This window comes from Anser cygnoides, chromosome 5 (assembly GCF_040182565.1).
Source record: "Anser cygnoides isolate HZ-2024a breed goose chromosome 5, Taihu_goose_T2T_genome, whole genome shotgun sequence".
Classification (NCBI taxonomy): domain Eukaryota; kingdom Metazoa; phylum Chordata; class Aves; order Anseriformes; family Anatidae; genus Anser; species Anser cygnoides.
The window spans coordinates 58,249,107-58,267,074 of record NC_089877.1 but is presented as its reverse complement, the minus strand read 5'-3'; the positions used below and the strand labels follow the sequence as shown (position 1 = coordinate 58,267,074).

The following is a 17,968-nucleotide window of genomic DNA, read 5'->3' as shown; positions in this document are numbered from 1 at the left end:
TTATTTGCATTTTCATCAAATAAATTAAAAATAGTAGATTTTAAGACAACGTGATGTAGGAAATTTTGTGGTATCACTGAGTCTAGGTGATAGGCTTTTGGTTATTCTGAAGACAGCTCAGAAGTAACTTGATGAAAAGCGAACAAAATGACATCCTTGAGGAAAGCAACTTAGGTGAATCTTGCAAACATGGGAAAATGCAGTCATTTTAAAACAAAAAAAACAGCCATGAACTCTGTCCATTTCCAGGTTCAGTGTTTGACAGCTGTGAACTTTTTGGCCTGCAGTGGGAGACCAAATGGTCTTGTTGGTTGGTTGACTTCACCAGACCAAAGTACTAGGAAAGACTGTTTAAGAAGCAGCACTGCCAAGCTAAAAGAATTGATGCTTTATGTATGTTTTTGCATCATTTTAGGTGCTGTATTAAACTATCTAAAGAAGAACGAAGTTATCTAATGACTTATAACTGGGTTAGGCTCAATCATGTTAGGAAATTATCAAAGTGAACATAGAGAAACCACAAATTGACAATCTCCTTCCTTGATTAAAACTGCTGACTGGTACCACTCTTAAACTGTCAGTAGGCTGCTTAACAGCTTAATCTTTTACTTCCTTGTGATCCAGAGTGGCATGGGCTTGGCAGACGTTCAGTTATGCCTCATGTCTGGTCTACATTGTCATATTCCTGCTGGGATGGTGTATTTTCTGAAGCCTCTCTCCTTTTCCTTTTTGTCTTTGAATACTCAAATGTCTCTTTGAAGCAAAAAGGGGTCAGATCTCAAAAACTGCTCTGCTTGTGCTCAGCTGCATCTCTGGAACTGTGGTAGGCCCTAGGTTGTCCTGGGAAATGCAGATCTTTTTCCATGCAACTGTGATACAAAAGCTTCTTCAGAACACGTAGGCTAACTGGAATGAATGAGAGCTGAGATCGTTGACAGTCCTCTAAAATGAATTTGTGCAAGCTGGGCAAAGCAAGCAGACAACTTTTAAAACTTCTGATGCAAATTAATTGTTTAACTTCTGTACTTTAGGCTGTCTTACTGTAGTGTAGAATTGCTTTTGAACTACTTGTGGTAAAATTTTGGCTTTACAATGCTGGTGATTTATTAGTTTATATGGAATCGGGTACTTGTTTCGGTAGGGCGAATGTAAGATTTCTCAAGCTTGCTGTCCTAACCCACGCCATGCCTTCTGTAGTCCTTGTATTCAACTTTAGCCCTGCTTGTGAGGTTGGGTTACTGTGTCCAGAGGTTTCTGCAGGTGCTGTGGACCTCATCCCAAGTGTTTGTGTGCACTTAATCTGTTGCTGTAAGGGCCAGAACAGGCTCAACTATCTTTCGGTGTTTTCCTTCAAGACATGCAGGGACAAAATCCTGAGTTGCGAAATGAGCTGCTACTACTACCTGAGGTGTTGGAGTAATAGTGTTCTGGAGATCCTTTGTTAATTGTTAGAGGCTTTCAGTCTTCCCTTCCTTTTGAGTAGGAGGCCAACTGATATCACTAATCTCTTGTTTGTGTTTTCATAACAGTTGGATGGATAATGCTGTTAGCAGTGATATTGAGGAGCTCTGCTTAAACTACAGAAAAAAATGGATTCTAGTAAATTTGTACTTGGTTACAGAGGTCTGGTGGGGGATTTTGAAGCAGGTCATTATTGAAGGACTCTGTAGAGAGTTAGCAAGAGATCTTAGAGGACTGGAAAAAAAAAATGCTTCTAAAGGTGGGGAGGAAGTAAGAGCATGAAATTCTACGCTAGTTAGCTCAGATTCAAAATTCTACCACTTCTAAACACCTAGAAAATGCTCACAGATGAGTTGCTGGCTAACCAGGACTTGTCAAGAGCAGATCTGAAACCACGTGGCTTCCTTCCACAGTGGCTCCACAATGTAATATCCATTGGTGAGAAATCTCCTAAGCTGATTTGAACAGTGAACTAGAAGTCTTGTTTGATCTGTGTACTAGCTGCTACACCATCTGACCTTTTCAGTTCCTGCAGTGTTGGACTGACTATGATCCTTAGAGAGCTGGTAGCTGTTATTCCTGCAGGAGTCGGCTTGGTACCTGAACATCTGCTCCCATCTCCTCTTTCACACAAGATACTTTATCTTGGTTTCCAGTTTCAAAGGATTTGTAAAATTATTACTATTGCTGCTCTCATCATATAAGTAAGTGCCTGTTACCATAGCCAGTATGATTGTACTACGCCTCTCTCTAAGCTTCCTGGGGGTGCTGGCAAATATTTCAAAAATAAGCATATTAAGTTAGGAACAAAGTATGGGATTCATTTTTGTCTTAATTGGTCAAGGACCTGAGGCACATTCTGCACTGTGCATTAAATAGGTAGTGGATAGAAAGGCACAGAATATATTCCAATGAGTACTACTTCCCAGTAGAAAGCAAGTGAGCTCAGGGAATATGAACATGTACAATCTTAACCTATCTGGTAGCAGGTAGTGCAGACAAATTAGAACAGTAGATCAAAAGCTTTATTGTTGAGAACCTGATATTCATGCTAAAACCACTTCAGTTTTGCTTTCAGACTAGCTCTAGTCTGTTCCAGTGGACTGAATACGTGTTTGCAGCTGGAAGACATGAGGTTTGCTCCTGGCATACTGTCTTATGTTACCTTAGCTTAACCTGAAAGGAATCCAGTTCCTTTGTTCCGAAACAGCTCTGTGATGTGAACCAACACACCATCAACAGGAATGATCGGGTGGTTCACTGAAAAAGCATGTTCGTGATAGGAACTAGCACAAATGTAGACACACCCTTAGATCCACTTACTGCAAGTTGACTGAGCAGCCTTCCCCATGTGTTCTGGGTAAACAATGTTGAACCATCCCCTCCATCATCTTCACAAAACTAAGTAAGGTATTGGAGCAAGAATGTTAGCTTTCAATGGCTTTATTATAGGAGAAACAAATTTGTAGAGAAAGGCTTGCATTTTTTGGTCCAATAAGAGCTCTGGGAATGAGAGTAAAAGTAGTTGAGCTTTCAGGTAACTGAAGGATTTGAGTATACTAATGAGCATCTTTTCCTGTTCACAGAACTGACTATCATGTCTATTTCAAAGGCAGGAAAGGGGAGAATGCATTTCTGTGGCTTTACCAAAACCTAGTGAGTACCATACTGGCTATAATACTGAATCTGGATGCTCAGAATTATAGGATCATCTAACAGACCGCCTTGCTCCATGCTATGCAACTATCTATTGAAGCATTAAACAGACTTTCTTATAGTTATTTTAAGTAAATAACTAATATAAAGCTATTGTTCTGGCCTATGCAACATCATCCTGTTCACGTCATCAGAAGATTCAGTGGTTTTCCATTTAAGAGGGTTATTTTTCCCCCACCCCAAATGATGCGTTTTGCTTCTGTTCTTAATGTCACTGTTTTGCTTCATTTTCCTGTGTTCAGTTTTTGGCCACAGATTCTAAAATGTGTGGGAGAAGCTCCCTGCAAAAAGCCTGTTTAAAAAAAAAACACACGTGTAAATCACGTCACAATGATTTTTCCTCCTATGTTTATAGGATATGCAAGATACCAGTAAGGTGGTAATTAAAGGCTTGTACCACTTTGTGGATATCCTCCTGAGGATTTATTATTTTTGGGCTATGTACTTTGACCTAGACTTCAGAAGTAGTTTTGATTTCTTTTCGTGCTGTTGATGGTGTAGGTCTACTTACATATTAGTTGCTAGCAAAGCTCTGTAGCCAGGTGTAGAACAGAATTTAGATATCCTCTTATGTATCACAAGCTTTTTCATAAGGCTAGCTGGAGTAGATTAGTGATTGGAGGAAGCCTGTGATACGCATGTTTTCAAGTGAACATCATGCAGAAAGTCCAGGACTCTCAAATAAATAATAGAAGTGATCGAACCAGGAGAACAGACCATGCATGAAGGTGGTATAAAACAGCTGAACGAGTAAAGTTGGCTGTTGAGAGCACTGTGGCTTCTTGGTACTTAACAGACTTCTTTTTGGATAAAGAGTGAATCATACAAGGTGCTGAGGGACTGTTTTTTGGACTATCAGGGGCTGGGTACATCACTTCACCTTTCCATATTGCTGCTGTAACTGCCATGGGAGGATTATCATGAAATTGTGGAGAGCAGAAAAACTCTGGAGTCCCCTAGTCCCACCTTCTGCCAAAAGTAGGTCTGATTAGACCAGTAAACCAGATTGCTCATAAATACTGTTAATGCTGGTTTGCATACAGCAGTATGGAATCTTCTGAACACCTTGTGGCATCTGATTCAGAGATGCTCAATTTTAATCTAGCTCTTACTATGTAATTAACACAAATGTGCTCAGAGGAAAAGAAGGACCAGTATCAGTTCTTTTCTTAATTATAACTGTTTCAGAAGAACAAATAAAAAGCATAGTTCTGTAAGGACAATTCCTATTTTATGGGATTCCTATTTTACCAGTTTAGCTTTTTAATAGCCCCAGAAAAAAGGGAAAAAATATATTTTTCTTTTTCTTAGCCTATAAGTACTTATGCATCATTGAACTGTGCATAGTGACACGTGCTTCTGTGGGATTTCTTGATAATGAAATTTACTGCTTTAAAAGCACTGTAGAAGATCCTTCTTTATCCTGGAATTCAGCTGTTTGAAGCCCCACTTGCTTATTTTTAACTAAGCATATATACTATGAGTTGAATTACTGTGGCTTTATCTAATTGTCAACAAAAACCGCTTTTTCCTGTGTGGTTGCAGCTTCTCTAATCTGAAGACTGAATTGTTATCTCAAAGCCTTGCTAATGTTAGCTCCTGTCACCTCCCCTGTCCCCAGCCTTGTACTTAAATTCTTGTTTTCTGTTGCCACCAGACGTTCACCTAAGGAAAATGGAAGCTGTGAAGTACATTTGTAGAACTGTCAGGATCTTTTCTGCAAGTTCTCAGCTTCAAGATGACTAGCAACTCTTCTCTTATTCCTATTTCACTATGTGTTAATCCTGACCTGAAGGGAGGCTTTGGTCTGGGAGCAGATGCCTGTGCTTCAGCCTTCCATCAGGAAGTTACTGAACTGTAACAGTCTATTTATGGTAGCTGCTTTGTACTGCTAATAGCCAGCAAAGGCTAAGATTAAGTAAGCAATTTCTGATTTTGTTTTGCGTTTGGTTGTGGAGAGGAGTTGGAGCAGATGAAGTCAGCAGAGGGGAAGGACGAAGGAAGTAGAATCTTGATTCCAGTAAGGATTTTCTTTGTCCATTGTACAATGGGAATCTTTAAGTTCTCTAAATTTGGCTTTATTATCTATTCAGATGTGTAAAAGTTAGGATTGCAGAAGCTTCCAACAAGTTGTTCTCAATATGGGTTAGGGGATGGGAGAGGGACAGGCGGATGGATGGGGAAGAAGTAACTTCACCCTGCCATTAGCTGTGCTAGCAGTTTCCTTTGTTTTTTTTATACAAGTGGTCATTACTTGAAAAGGAATTCTGTTTTTTAATAGGTATTGTTACTTCTATATCTGTGCCTTTTTTTGCTTCTATTTTTTCTGCCATGTTTTGACTTTGATCTTTACCTCATATTGCAATGTGCCTACTTTTGTATTGGTTTCGTTTTATTGATCCCATCTTGCTTTGAGTGAGCTGAGATATATTAAATGTTATTAAATGTATTAGAAGGAAGTGAAATTAAAGCTGTTCTAGCACCTGCTAATGTAGGATGCGACCAGACTTCCTGTTCAAGAGGAAATCCTAATTTATTCTTCCTTGTAAACTGAAGGCTGATCAGCTTACCACATAGTAACCTTTTGACTTGTAAACATTGTGTTCCTTTGATTGGACTGCCTTTAGCTTGTAGAAATGATTTCCCTTGGGCTTGGTGGTAACTTTAACAGTAACCTTCATATTCTTCGTGCTGAATATCGTGAAAAAGCAGCAATCCTTTACTGCTGATTCTAATGTCGAGTCAAACATACCTGCAAATTCAAGGAGGTGTTTAAAATGCTCTCAAGTTTGAAGAAGGTGGCTGTATTTTTCTTTGCACTCCTAATCTTCAGTGCAGTGTTAAACAAAGAAATGTTATCTATTGGATATAGAAAACAAATGGAGTTGTTATGATTATCTGCTTTGTGATGCAGTCTTTCAGCCCTTGAAAATGCTTGTTACATGTGGGTGGGGAGTTGGCTCAGGCTGGGATAGTCATGGTGAATCACTGGCAGTAGTGCCAGGTTTGGCATGGATGCAGATTTGGGCTGGGGCCAGTAAAGTGAGTTAGAGCTTTTTTTAATTGTTTATTACCAGCCCCTGAAAAGACGTTTCTGTCCCTGAGAAGGAAGGAAGAGATCAAATTTAGCAGGAGCAGTATTTGTTTCCTCTTACTGCTAATACAGCAGAAGAAAACTGCTTCTAAAGTATGTGTGTTTCCCAGGCATGTTCTCCTGAAAGCTTAATGTAAAGAGGCAGTCGGCTGCCTCTGGGCTGCATGGACGATTGAGGCTGTCCCGTATGGATCCTGCAACTCTGGGGTTGTGAATGAGGAGGAGATGGCAGGACTGAGAATTCAAAGTAGTTCTAGAGCTTTATGCAATAAAATAATTGTCTTGCAAAGATCTGCAGTGGGATTCCTTCTGCCTATGTAAATAGTAGAAATTTAATATGCTGCCAGCATAGTCCGGTCTATTCCTCTGGGGATTGATACTGCTTACTGAAATGGTGGAACGATTCACAGGGAACCAAGACTTAGTTTTTCCTCTTCTCTTTTCCTATACCCAAAAGACTTAAGAGCTTGTCTATTTTTTTATGGTTCTTGAAGGGTTCTTGAAGCATGGTGGTGTTACAAAGGTGAGGTATTCTTAAGAAAAAAGGTTTCTAATGCTTTTTCCCTGCGAGGCATATCTCCACTGGCATGCCTGTGCCCAGCTCCCATTCAACGTGTTTTTATGCATCTTTTTGTTGCTAATATGGCTTTCAAACTGTTTATAAGAAACACTTTTATAAGAACAGGCAGAAATACTTTTTTAGCCCAACAGAGTAATCTTAATATTTCTGTTTGGTTAGAATGTGTGTGAAACATACTTGGAAAAAAAAAAAGCCTGATTTTTTTTTTCTGTTTTCTAAAGACCTAGGCCTTTAATACTTTCCCTGTAGTATAAACAGTTGCTTTGTTAGCATAATTCTGGGCACTGTTACAGACAACATAATCTAATGTGGTTCAGTAAGCCTACAGTCTTCTTTTGAAAAGTAGTTGTATCCTTCTTTATACGCTGATCACCAGTTCTGTCTCAGTGTGAGATGACTCAGAACATGGGATTCCTTGTGAAAGGACACAGATTTACGTATGGTTCTCAGCACGCGTAGTGCTTGGTGTGGTTTGTTGCCATGGTGTGTAATGTGGTTGAGCAACGTGAGTTCCAGTAAAGGTTTTCAACAGGACTAGTACGTACCTACTAAATGGCAGAAATTAAAAGATCTGTTGCACATTGAACAGCTGACTTTATTCTTGAGGAGTAAGTGTAAGTGGTAAGTGTAGTGTTCTAAATACCTGTAATGCTGATAATTAAGCATCATGTTGCTAACTTTTAACATGTGAACTTACATCTTAGGTGTCATTATGGTTGGCAAGGACAGTTCTGTGATGAGTGTGTCCGCTACCCAGGCTGTGCTCATGGGAGCTGTAATGAACCATGGCAGTGTAATTGTGAAACCAACTGGGGTGGCCTGCTCTGTAACAAAGGTACTTAACATTAATTTACAAAAAAAAAAAAGTAAAGTTGCATGATTAACTGATAACTCATTAACCATTTCTTTCCTGCTGGTGTGACACAGCCTGAGTGTTTCTGTCCCTAATTCTTTTATGACAGATGTTACCTAAATGTTGTAAGTATAGGAAGCTCAAGACAAAAGTCTTAGAATGATCTGGACTTCTCTAACTTATGCAGTTCTCTTCTGCTCATCCTTCCCTGTTAGTGATGAACTGATAGCCTAGCTAATAGAGTATGGGGATGATATGGGTGAATGATGTTCAAGCTAGAAGGGCATCTGTACACCTGACTAGGGACTAAAATGATAATATTGAGATCGATGTCACCCTATTAATTGATGCTTTTCTCTGTCCAGATCTGAATTATTGTGGAAATCACCATCCCTGCCTGAACGGTGGAACCTGTATGAATACTGAACCAGATGAATATCGCTGTGCTTGCCCAGATGGTTACTCTGGAAAGAACTGCGAAATTGGTAATTCCGGATATTGCACGTGTTCTGAAACAGTTTTTATTCAGAGCTATACTCTAGTTAGCCTGATGGTACTCTTATATGTTCATTGTTGTGCTTTTTGTGGAGTGGAGGGACTGTTGTCTTTCCAAAAATTAGCTTTATTTCCAAGGGGGGAAATGTGAAATATGAGGGCATGCAACTTGTATGCCAACTCTATCTTGTCTTAGTCTGGCTATTCAAAAATAAAAAAGCCCACTAGAAATGACAAATTCTGCCATGGTCTCCGCTGGATTTAGAAAAGACTCAGAATGTTTCCTTCCCCTTGGCTTCTTCACTTAATCCAAACATGAAATTGATCTGTGGTCTTCTGAACACGGGTTAGAGGTGTACTTTTCTCTGTCACTTGCCTTCCTGCTATGTTTTTCCTGTCTTTTGACTTGCTTGCAAACCTGCATCTTATGCAAGTTGCAGACTGAGGAAAGTAGTAGTGATGCGCATTTCAGTTTTAACTATGGTGTGGCGTGGTGGGGTTTTTGGCCAAATTTTTAGCTGTCTGAATGTGTTGACTGTCATTTTTGATTAACTGAAACCTCATTATAAATCCCATGTTAAAAGAATTCTAACATTTTGATTAACAATGCAGATGTTAACCACTATGGAAATGTGCTTGAGCCCTTCTATAGAGTCACCTTGAGCATAGCCTAAATGAATGGATAAGTGTCTTCCCTGCTCCCACTGCCAAAATGGAAGAACACATTTAAACTGTAATTCTGATGAAGTGTGCCTTCTTGACTACAATCCAACAGATATTTTGCCAGTGCGAAACTGCATCCTGTCTCATGATGCTACAGAGATAGCTCATTGTCTTTCATGCACACCTGTGTGTGTTCCATGCAAAACCCAACATTTTTATGTGCTGTAGGCTGTTCTGATATTTGAAGACTTTTCTTTGACTTCTCTGTATTTGATTGGGTAAAGGGACAAGTGTGCAATACCATAACTTTATCTTTCTAATTTTACTCAAAGACTTCATGTTTGGAAAAGAATGAAAAATTTTGGGTAGTCTTTTTTTCCACTTGCAGTATTCAGTTGGATGTTCTACAGTTACTTTTTTTTTTTGCTGCAATGGATTGTTAAATCCTTTATTTTTTATTTTTAAAATGTGGTATTAGTCTTCTCATGTGAATTTTATTGTTAATTACAAGTGTAGATGGAAACAACACAATTTTTCTTCCACTTAACCTGTTTGGGCTTTAAGTTCACTAAATTTTATTATCATCATCAGGTTTTCACATTTCTCAGGATATAGATCTTATTTGAACTTCTATAAACTGCTGTGTGATATTTATGATGCTATCAAGACTTGAATTTTGATTCAGCTGGTGGAACACATTGCAAATTTTTGGCTAAGATAGATGAAATACTGTCTTAGCTTGCCCTGAAAGCTGTAGAGAAGAAACTTGGCTCTCTGGATGAGGGGGTGGTGATAAAGTGGGGATAAGTTTCACAAGTTCTAGACTAATTATTAGCAGTAGATTGGATTATGAGCTGTTTTAGGCACTAGTATGTAACAGCCAAGACAAAATAAATTCATTTTGAGTTAGATAACACACCTAAAAAAAAAAAAAAGGGCCTCTTTAAAACAGAACTACTATCAAAATTAGAAAGTCTCACCTAAAAAGGGATTGCTTTTCACTTTCCAAAAGCTTTTCTTTGGCTTCTGAGAGGAAGTAGTATCAAGTGATGGCATACTTGTCCTTTCACAACTCAATTGATACTTGCTGCAGCTTCTGCAAGTGTTAGGCAGCCCTGCATGGAGTAACAGCAGGCAGCATGGCCTATAGAGAGCAAGTAGCTCTCTTTGCTGTTTCCAAGGAAGGATATTAGAATGAAGCTAAACAGACCTTTGATACTTAAACTGTTACTACTGTTCAGACTTGCATGCAACATATCTGTTTTGTCTCACTGAAGCTTAAAAAAAAAAAAAGGTGCTGAAGCACTCTGGAGGTAGAAAGAAGCATGTGGCTGGAAGCAGTAGATTAATGGGGAATTCTCCAGCTGCTAGATACAGAGGTACGGGTAACCTGTCTACCCTCAGGCTTCCTAAGACTTAAAATATGACGCACCTTCAGTAAAATCCTGTTACAGTCTCATTCTGTGAATCTATTAGTCTCTCTGTATGTGGGAGACGAAGGCTCCAAACTTTACTTTTGAAACATGTAAGTTCCCTATTTGATATTGGAAGAGTATATAGCAATATTTTTTTTCCCTCTTTCTTCCAGCGGAGCATGCTTGTGTATCTAATCCCTGCGCTAATGGTGGAATTTGTCATGAAATTTCATCAGGCTTCAAGTGTCACTGCCCGTCGGGGTGGAGTGGACCAACATGTGCTATTGGTGGGTATGCATTTACTGGTGGCTGACCCCTTGGGTTGGAACGGCTGATAAAGCTTGCTTAGTAATCGTGCTCCGCGGGTATGGAATTTGGCAGTAGCCTTTTGCCTTCCCTGGCGTTTAACAGCTGTGCATTGGGAGACTCTGAAAAGATTAAAGGTACTGTGTGACCTGCAGTATGAAAATCAATATGTATTTGATGCAGTTTAGAAGTGCAAGTTATCAAAAGTATTGCCAGATCATATTACCTACTTCTAAATTTTTTTAGATGTATATGAAGAAACGCTCTGTTGCCAAAGGTTCTAGGACAATTTCTAACTATTTAGCTAGACTAAAGCAAAATAAAATGGATTCATTTTACAATATATAAACATGGACATAGACTTTTCTCATCTTACTTTAAGAAGATGAGAATCTTCCAAGTAAAGAATTAGGTCAGAGCTGTTAGTCTATTCCCAAGCTTTTGTACACCATCCCCATTCCCCTTGCAAAATAACTTAAACCCAAGTTAAGCCAAATTTTAAACCATGTAATGGAAGGCATGCTCTGACTTCACAGATATTGATGAATGCGCATCTAACCCTTGTGCTCAAGGAGGGACCTGTATTGACGGTGTTAATGCATTTGAGTGTATATGTCCACAACAGTGGATTGGAGCAACATGTCAGCTAGGTAAGTAACTACCTTCTGTAGTGAAGGCCACTGAAGAGTATTAAATAATGAGCAGCTCTATTTGATATGATTGTTATTGAAGTAGGCACTGAAGATGTGTGCTGTTATTGATATCTTAGATCCTCTTTAGATCTTAAAAAAAAAAAAAAAAATTCAAGTGAACCTGTAACTATAAAAATCCCAGATTAAGCTTGTTTATAATAGCTCTTCTAGAGTGCCCAATAACTCCTCTGTCTCAAAATACAGCATTGGTGATGGTAGCTCCTACTTAATGGTGGCAGAAAGTGACTGTCAGCTTATGGAGGCAAGGATGGGATTTGCCCTGACTAACTTATTACCTTTTTGAGTTTTGGCAAAGGGAAAAGTAAGATAACATGCATGTGCTATTATAGATGAGTGTGCATAAAAAACCTAGGGTATGTAAATAGCTTTAGTGCCCTACTAGTGTATTTAAGATGAGCTTCTGATGCTTGGATTGCATGGAAATTGCTTGGTGCTGCGGTAATCTGTTTCTGGGTTTGTTCTTTATTCTCTTCTTTCTTTTATCTTCTTTCACAGATGCTAATGAGTGTGAGGGAAAACCCTGTGTTAATGCTTACTCTTGCAAAAATCTCATTGGTGGATATTACTGTGACTGCATTCCAGGATGGACAGGAGTAAATTGTCATATCAGTTAGTATTTCTTTAGTATTTATGTTGTATGTAGGATGTTTTATTCTCTTCTTAAAAGAGGCCTAATAATCAATGGTAGTATAGATACTTATACAAGAGGAAAATAGTTGTTGTCAGGATTTTCTTAACTTCTAATGAAGTAAATTGAAAGTACCATTAGATTTAGAAATGTAATAGGTGTTTTTTAAATGAAACTGAATTTATGTAACTCTAATTGTCTTCCTAGAGCAAGACTACTCACCCCTGATTCTGAATATCATGTTCACTTTTGAATACTTTTTAGCTGAAACTTTAGATATGAAATTAGCTAATACCAGTTGATTTAACTTCTATTACAGAGTTCTAAATTCTTTAAAATAAGACTGTCTTAAGATGTCAAGCGTCCTTGCTTTACATTGAAACATCTTTTTTGAAAATCATTTGTTCTGCTTTTTTATTCTAGACTTGTATTTTAGGGCTTAGTCTTATAAATTCTAATACCTTGCTTATTTTATCCTTAGATATTAATGACTGTCATGGACAATGTCAACATGGAGGGACTTGTAAGGTAACTCTTGATTACATACCATGTTGAAAATAAATTTTGTTCTGACTAGTTATGAATTCTGTAGTTTCACCTATAGATGGGCTAAACAAGGCTGAAAGGTAAGATATGTCAGAAGCTTAGTGTTTCACTTGCAGACTCTGCTGACAAAATTTTAACAAAATGATTTTGTGGTGCTACTGCTGTTCACAAATTCAGAATATAGAAACAACTTGAATTCTTCTGTGCAAGTTTTATCGATAAACAAGTCTACCCACTTTTGTTCTTTTCTCCTCCTTGTAGGATGAAGTGAATGGTTACCATTGCTTATGCCCTCGTGGTTTCACAGGAAAAAACTGTGAGATAGAAACAAATGAGTGTGAAAGCAGTCCGTGCCAAAATGGAGGCCGCTGCAAAGACCTAGTGAATGGGTTCACTTGCCTGTGTGCACAGGGCTTCTCAGGAGTCTTCTGTGAGGTGAGGCCAGTGGTGACACTACTGCAGTAGTCTTCATGGATTGAATTCTTGAAAGAAATGTAATTCCAGGTTTAAATTAGAGTAATGCAAGGCCTAAGGCATTACTGAGTGATGTAGGTGATACTTGACACTCTCAATAAGCAAGCCCGTTGTTCATTGCTATCACAGTACCTACGAAACTTGAAGGTGCAGCTTGATAAACTTTAAATTGATGCATATAGGTGTTGAATCTCCTAAATGTTTTAAAGCTGTAAGTATTCCTTAACCTTGAAAGACTTTTTGAAATTTTCAAATCTTCAGGAGCTGTCCTCTTGTTACACTAAATGTTTTAGGCCTTTGTCTTACGAACTCTGAAGCATATAACTGATACACCTTTCAAGTGATCCTATTACTGTTGGCAGGAATAGGCACAGGCAGGTAGATACATAAGTATTGGCTCTCAGAACTTCCAGGTCTACATCGTTGTGGAAAGGTGTAGTGCTATTACTGATTAAGTATTCAGATCTTAAATACTAAAGTGCTGTTGATAACTCCTAATTAAAATACTTAATGATAATGAAGATCTTCTTCTTCCTAGGGAGGATGCTAGTTTTTTTTCTCAATGTAAAATTATATTGCCCAAGTGTGTATATTCTGGCTTTCCTAAATAACCAATTAAGCATTACAGTTGGAAGACAGCATCTACTCAAGGCATTGTATTAGAAGTTTGCTGGATTTCTTCCAGAATTTTTCATGGAGGACATTGGAGTGTTTTCTGGTACATGCTGAAGAATGTTTATTGTAAAGTATTTGTATTGTCTTCCTTTTATTGAAAATTAAAAAGGGTTATAGATACTGACAAGTTTAATAAAATTGGTGTAGTACCTAATAGCTCTAATGTAGTACCTAAATAGCTAATTTTCTACGTAAGGGTCGTATCTCAAGTGTATCTCTACTCCTTGCTGGTTCATACCATAATATGTAATTAAAGTTTTAGTAGATCTGCTCAAATAATAGAGGAAGAATTGGCTGCTTGCTATGTGTGTTGCAGGAAATATCTACCATTGATTCCAGATGCTAAAGTACCAGCCACTGACTTGCATTGGGAAGGGGAAATTTATATTAATGGAAGGAAACAAATGATAGTTAAGATAGTATGATAGTTAGGTCTGAGAAGGATTCTCAGATCTCTTGTTTTCTATAGTCTGCTTTAAATGTTTTATATTAGAGTGCTAAATAGCTGGCTGAAAATTTCCATGGGAGTTGGAATTGTACATGCTGTGCTGAATTAGTGCTTAGACGACTAGGGTTCCTTCTGTTTTATTTAGGCTTGATTTTTTTCTTTTCAACTGCAGAGTTGTTTTAAAAAAAGTGATCAAATACGCTATTGGACTTGGTTTAGACTTCTGTAAGATTGAGAAAGTTTTCCTTTCTCATGAGATGTGAAGAGGAAAAGACTGACTTGAGGGCAGGAATACAGTCTGTAAGAATAACAGTTTGGGGGAAAGAAACTGCTATAACAATATAGGCTCAAAATCATCAATGCAGCCTGAAAAGCTAATTCAGGGTGTGGCCAGTGGTGGTCTTCTGTGGCAATCTAAGATGTAGAAGCAGAATTTTTTTTCCTAAAAGGATGCTTCTGTTAAAGGTTATGTTGTGAAAGCTAGGTTTAGTGTTAAATTCAAAAAGCAAATTCTCAGAAGTGTTCAGAATGCGCTTTGCATTTCTGTATGCAAATCAGCATGATAGATATTATTTGTAAGGGTAAGGCCCTGGCCAACTTAGTCTAATGAGAGTTTCTTTGAGCAGGAGGTGGGAGTAGATGATCTCCAGAGATTTCTTCAAAGTTGCGTGGTTCAATAACAAATTGTGTTAGTTAAGGTGGGAGGAGAATTGAATTGCTCTAGAGAATACATTTTTAGAAGGTTGTGTGCATTTTAAGAGTCTTGTAGAGGCAAGTTAAGTGCACTGGTATATAACTTGAGTTATAGCACATAGTACGTGGGTGTAAAGGGCAGAGAAATGACGGATAATGATCTAGAGTAGTCACACTGCAATCTCTTAATGTCTTATTCTGTGTTAAGTTATTGTGAATATGCTTATTCAGCCTCCTTCAAAGGAATATCTTTAATTGGAGAATCAGAAACCCTTTGTAATAGGATTCATTAAAGTTTAAAAAAAAAAACAAACACTGAAGTTTCCCTCTGTATTGCAGGATGGAATGCAGTGTAGAAAATCCATAAATGTTAAAACTTGAGGTTCCTTAAAAATTAGCTTCATCTGTCTCTAGCAACATAGATAAAGCTGCTTATTTCTGGGAAATGAAGCTGCTGCTGCTGCTAACTGGTCTCTCTTACAGATGGATATTGACTTCTGTGAACCTAACCCTTGCCAGAATGGGGCTAAATGCTATGATCTGGGAGGAGATTATTATTGTGCCTGCCCTGATGACTATGATGGAAAGAATTGTTCTCATCTCAAGGACCACTGCAAGAACAATTCTTGTAAAGGTACCTGCTCTTGTCCAGAAACCTGTCTTAATGTATTGGTGATACAGAAAAAAGTAGTATTTGTGAGAATAGCATAACACAAAATCATTTTTATTGTACCTGGACCTGATGAAATAGAGTGAGAAGAAAGTGCTTGTAACAGTCCTTACTTATAAAGGGGTAGAGAAGTAACATAATTATGTTTTTAAAAGTTGACTGGTCTTAATCATTGGATAACTTTTTTTAAAAAAAAAAAGTGATATGGATTCTTATGATCTGATGGTTTACTTCTCTTTCTTAGTAATAGACAGCTGCACAATAGAAGTCTTCACTAATACTACCCAAGAAGGAATCCGTTTCATTTCATCTAATGTTTGTGGGCCTCATGGACGGTGTATTAGTCAGCCAGGAGGGAATTTTACCTGTGCCTGTGAAAGAGGCTTTACTGGAATATACTGTCATGAAAGTAAGTGGGAGTTTCTTTTAAGAGAATTTTTGATCTAAACCTCCTTAAAGTTTTTCTGCTTTGAAGCTCTACAACATGAAGTAAAACATGAGGATTTTAAGAGTTGCACAGAGCACTGTTTCCAGTGTACTGCTTCAAGTTCAATTTCTTCTGGTAAAAGTTGTCTTCTGCAGTGGTTCATGCTTTCTGCTGTGAATGAAAACTGATATTGGTCCAATTTCAATGCAAATGTGTTTGTACCTATGACCTAGGTATTTATTGAACATTTTGCTATTTTTGCCAGGTGAACTTAACGCTCTGGTTTGTCTTGATACATGAGAGAAAGCACATTAGGAATTTTTACCAGAAACAGATGCTATGAGCAGCTGTTCTTGTGCATGTAAAAATGGAGAATAGTTTTTTTTCCTAGATACCTAGAAATCACTCACCTAATTCACTTTTGTATATGAGGACAATCTTGAGCAATAATTGTTGACTCTTTGTCATAGATATCAATGATTGTCTTGGGAAACCTTGCAAGAATGGTGGGACGTGCATCGATGAAGTTGATTCATTTAGGTGTTTCTGCTCTAGTGGCTGGGAAGGAGAGTTGTGTGACACAAGTGAGTACTGCTACACATTCCCCTGTTTAATATCACAGCTTTGTTGTAATGATTAGTGATATTTAGTACATGGTTAATGCTGCAGTAGTTTCTCAGTTCTATGGTAACAGACAACCTACTCAGCATTGTTTGCTGAAGCATTTTCAAGATTCTATGGCAGCAGCTCCAAAAGATTCCGTTCTTTTGATGTAACTATAATCTGATGCTTTGGTTATGGCATGGTACGTACCTCGGGAGGAGAACTTTGCTTCTCCTGAGGAGAAGCAAAAGTGAATAGAGAACCTGTTAGACTCATTCCTTTTATTGCTATGAGTATATTTGCCTCTTAGTGTACTTACTGTACATAAGTCTGTCCTTTATCCAATCAATTAATATGCATCAGTTTCCAAACTTGGAAAGCTTTTTAGCTTTAAACCTGTGCAAGTTATAATGCGCTTCCACCTTACTGGAGGAATCACAAATTTAACATTCTAGTTCTTTGGTATGAAAAGAACTGTCGAAGTTTGAATTTTTACTTGATGAATATTATAGCAACTTAGTGTTTTGTATTCTGGGCTAAGTGGGAGCAGGCCTTTACTCTTGTTACCTTGGCTGAGACTTCTTGGGCTTTGGTTAATGAAGTGTACTAGATCAAGTTCATGGTGGTTAACTCAGAGGAAACTGCAGCTGGTTCTTTACTAAATGTGGTATCTACTCTGAATGAGGTTCCTCCTAAAACATGAGGACAAGGATTCGTTGAGGCTTATTACAGGATGTACGTCAATTCAGATGTGAAATAAAGGCTGAGAAGCCTTTGACAGCTATCATTTTCAAGAGTTTGTGTGGTTTAGATGAAGATTGTTTTGGAATAATTGTTTTTAAGTATTGAAGCTTCTGTCTTAAGTAGAAAGCACTATCTCTAAAACTTGTGTATATACACACACAAATATACACACACAGAAGGGAGCATTGTCTTGTGGATGGCCTGAGCTAGGGCTTCTTTTCAGGATATTGTGGTTTCTACTTCTGAGTTGCATAGTAGAAAGTTCGCTAAAGTTCAAAATACAGACATTTGCTGGAAAAAGGAAACTGCGGTGGCTCTCTACTTAGTCATACTACTGATTTCTGAAAGATACTTTTGTCTTAAGTTATCAAAGTGTTTTGTAATTCATGTTGTTTATTATTAAAAATAGATTTTCCTTGCTTATATAAAGATAACTGCTTAACAATTAGGAATGCTGTTTTTCTAAATACTATGCAGCTTATTTCCTTTATTAAAGAAACATTTTGTGTTCTTTCTCATGGCCCTGGCTAGGCTAGATCAGCTAATTTGAATAACTCTTTCTAGATTTCAATGACTGTTCTCCTAACCCATGTCATAACGGTGGCCGATGCATTGATTTGGTAAATGACTTCTATTGTGAATGTAAGAATGACTGGAAAGGCAAAACTTGCCATTCACGTAAGTGTTCTTTACTTTGATCTTCAGTTTTCTTTCTTTGCATGAGACTAGAGTTCCTGAAACTTAAAACAATCTCAGTGGAATAA

At 37.9% G+C, this 17,968-nt stretch overlaps 1 protein-coding gene across 7 annotated transcripts in view; it reads left to right on the top strand.

Annotated features, from left to right (window-relative positions):
- JAG2 (jagged canonical Notch ligand 2) overlaps positions 1-17,968 on the top strand; it is a 68,396-nt gene that overhangs the window by 35,308 nt on the left and 15,120 nt on the right. For 6 of the 7 annotated variants that reach the window (XM_066998451.1, XM_066998450.1, XM_066998456.1 and 3 more), the window contains 11 exons: positions 7,556-7,686; positions 8,070-8,189; positions 10,451-10,564; positions 11,120-11,233; positions 11,792-11,905; positions 12,406-12,452; positions 12,732-12,905; positions 15,244-15,394; positions 15,675-15,839; positions 16,328-16,441; positions 17,769-17,882. In XM_066998451.1, the coding sequence (XP_066854552.1) occupies positions 7,556-7,686; positions 8,070-8,189; positions 10,451-10,564; positions 11,120-11,233; positions 11,792-11,905; positions 12,406-12,452; positions 12,732-12,905; positions 15,244-15,394; positions 15,675-15,839; positions 16,328-16,441; positions 17,769-17,882 (1,358 nt within the window). The remainder of the gene's footprint in view (positions 1-7,555; positions 7,687-8,069; positions 8,190-10,450; positions 10,565-11,119; positions 11,234-11,791; positions 11,906-12,405; positions 12,453-12,731; positions 12,906-15,243; positions 15,395-15,674; positions 15,840-16,327; positions 16,442-17,768; positions 17,883-17,968) is intronic. The other variant, XM_066998452.1, reaches the window with a different exon arrangement.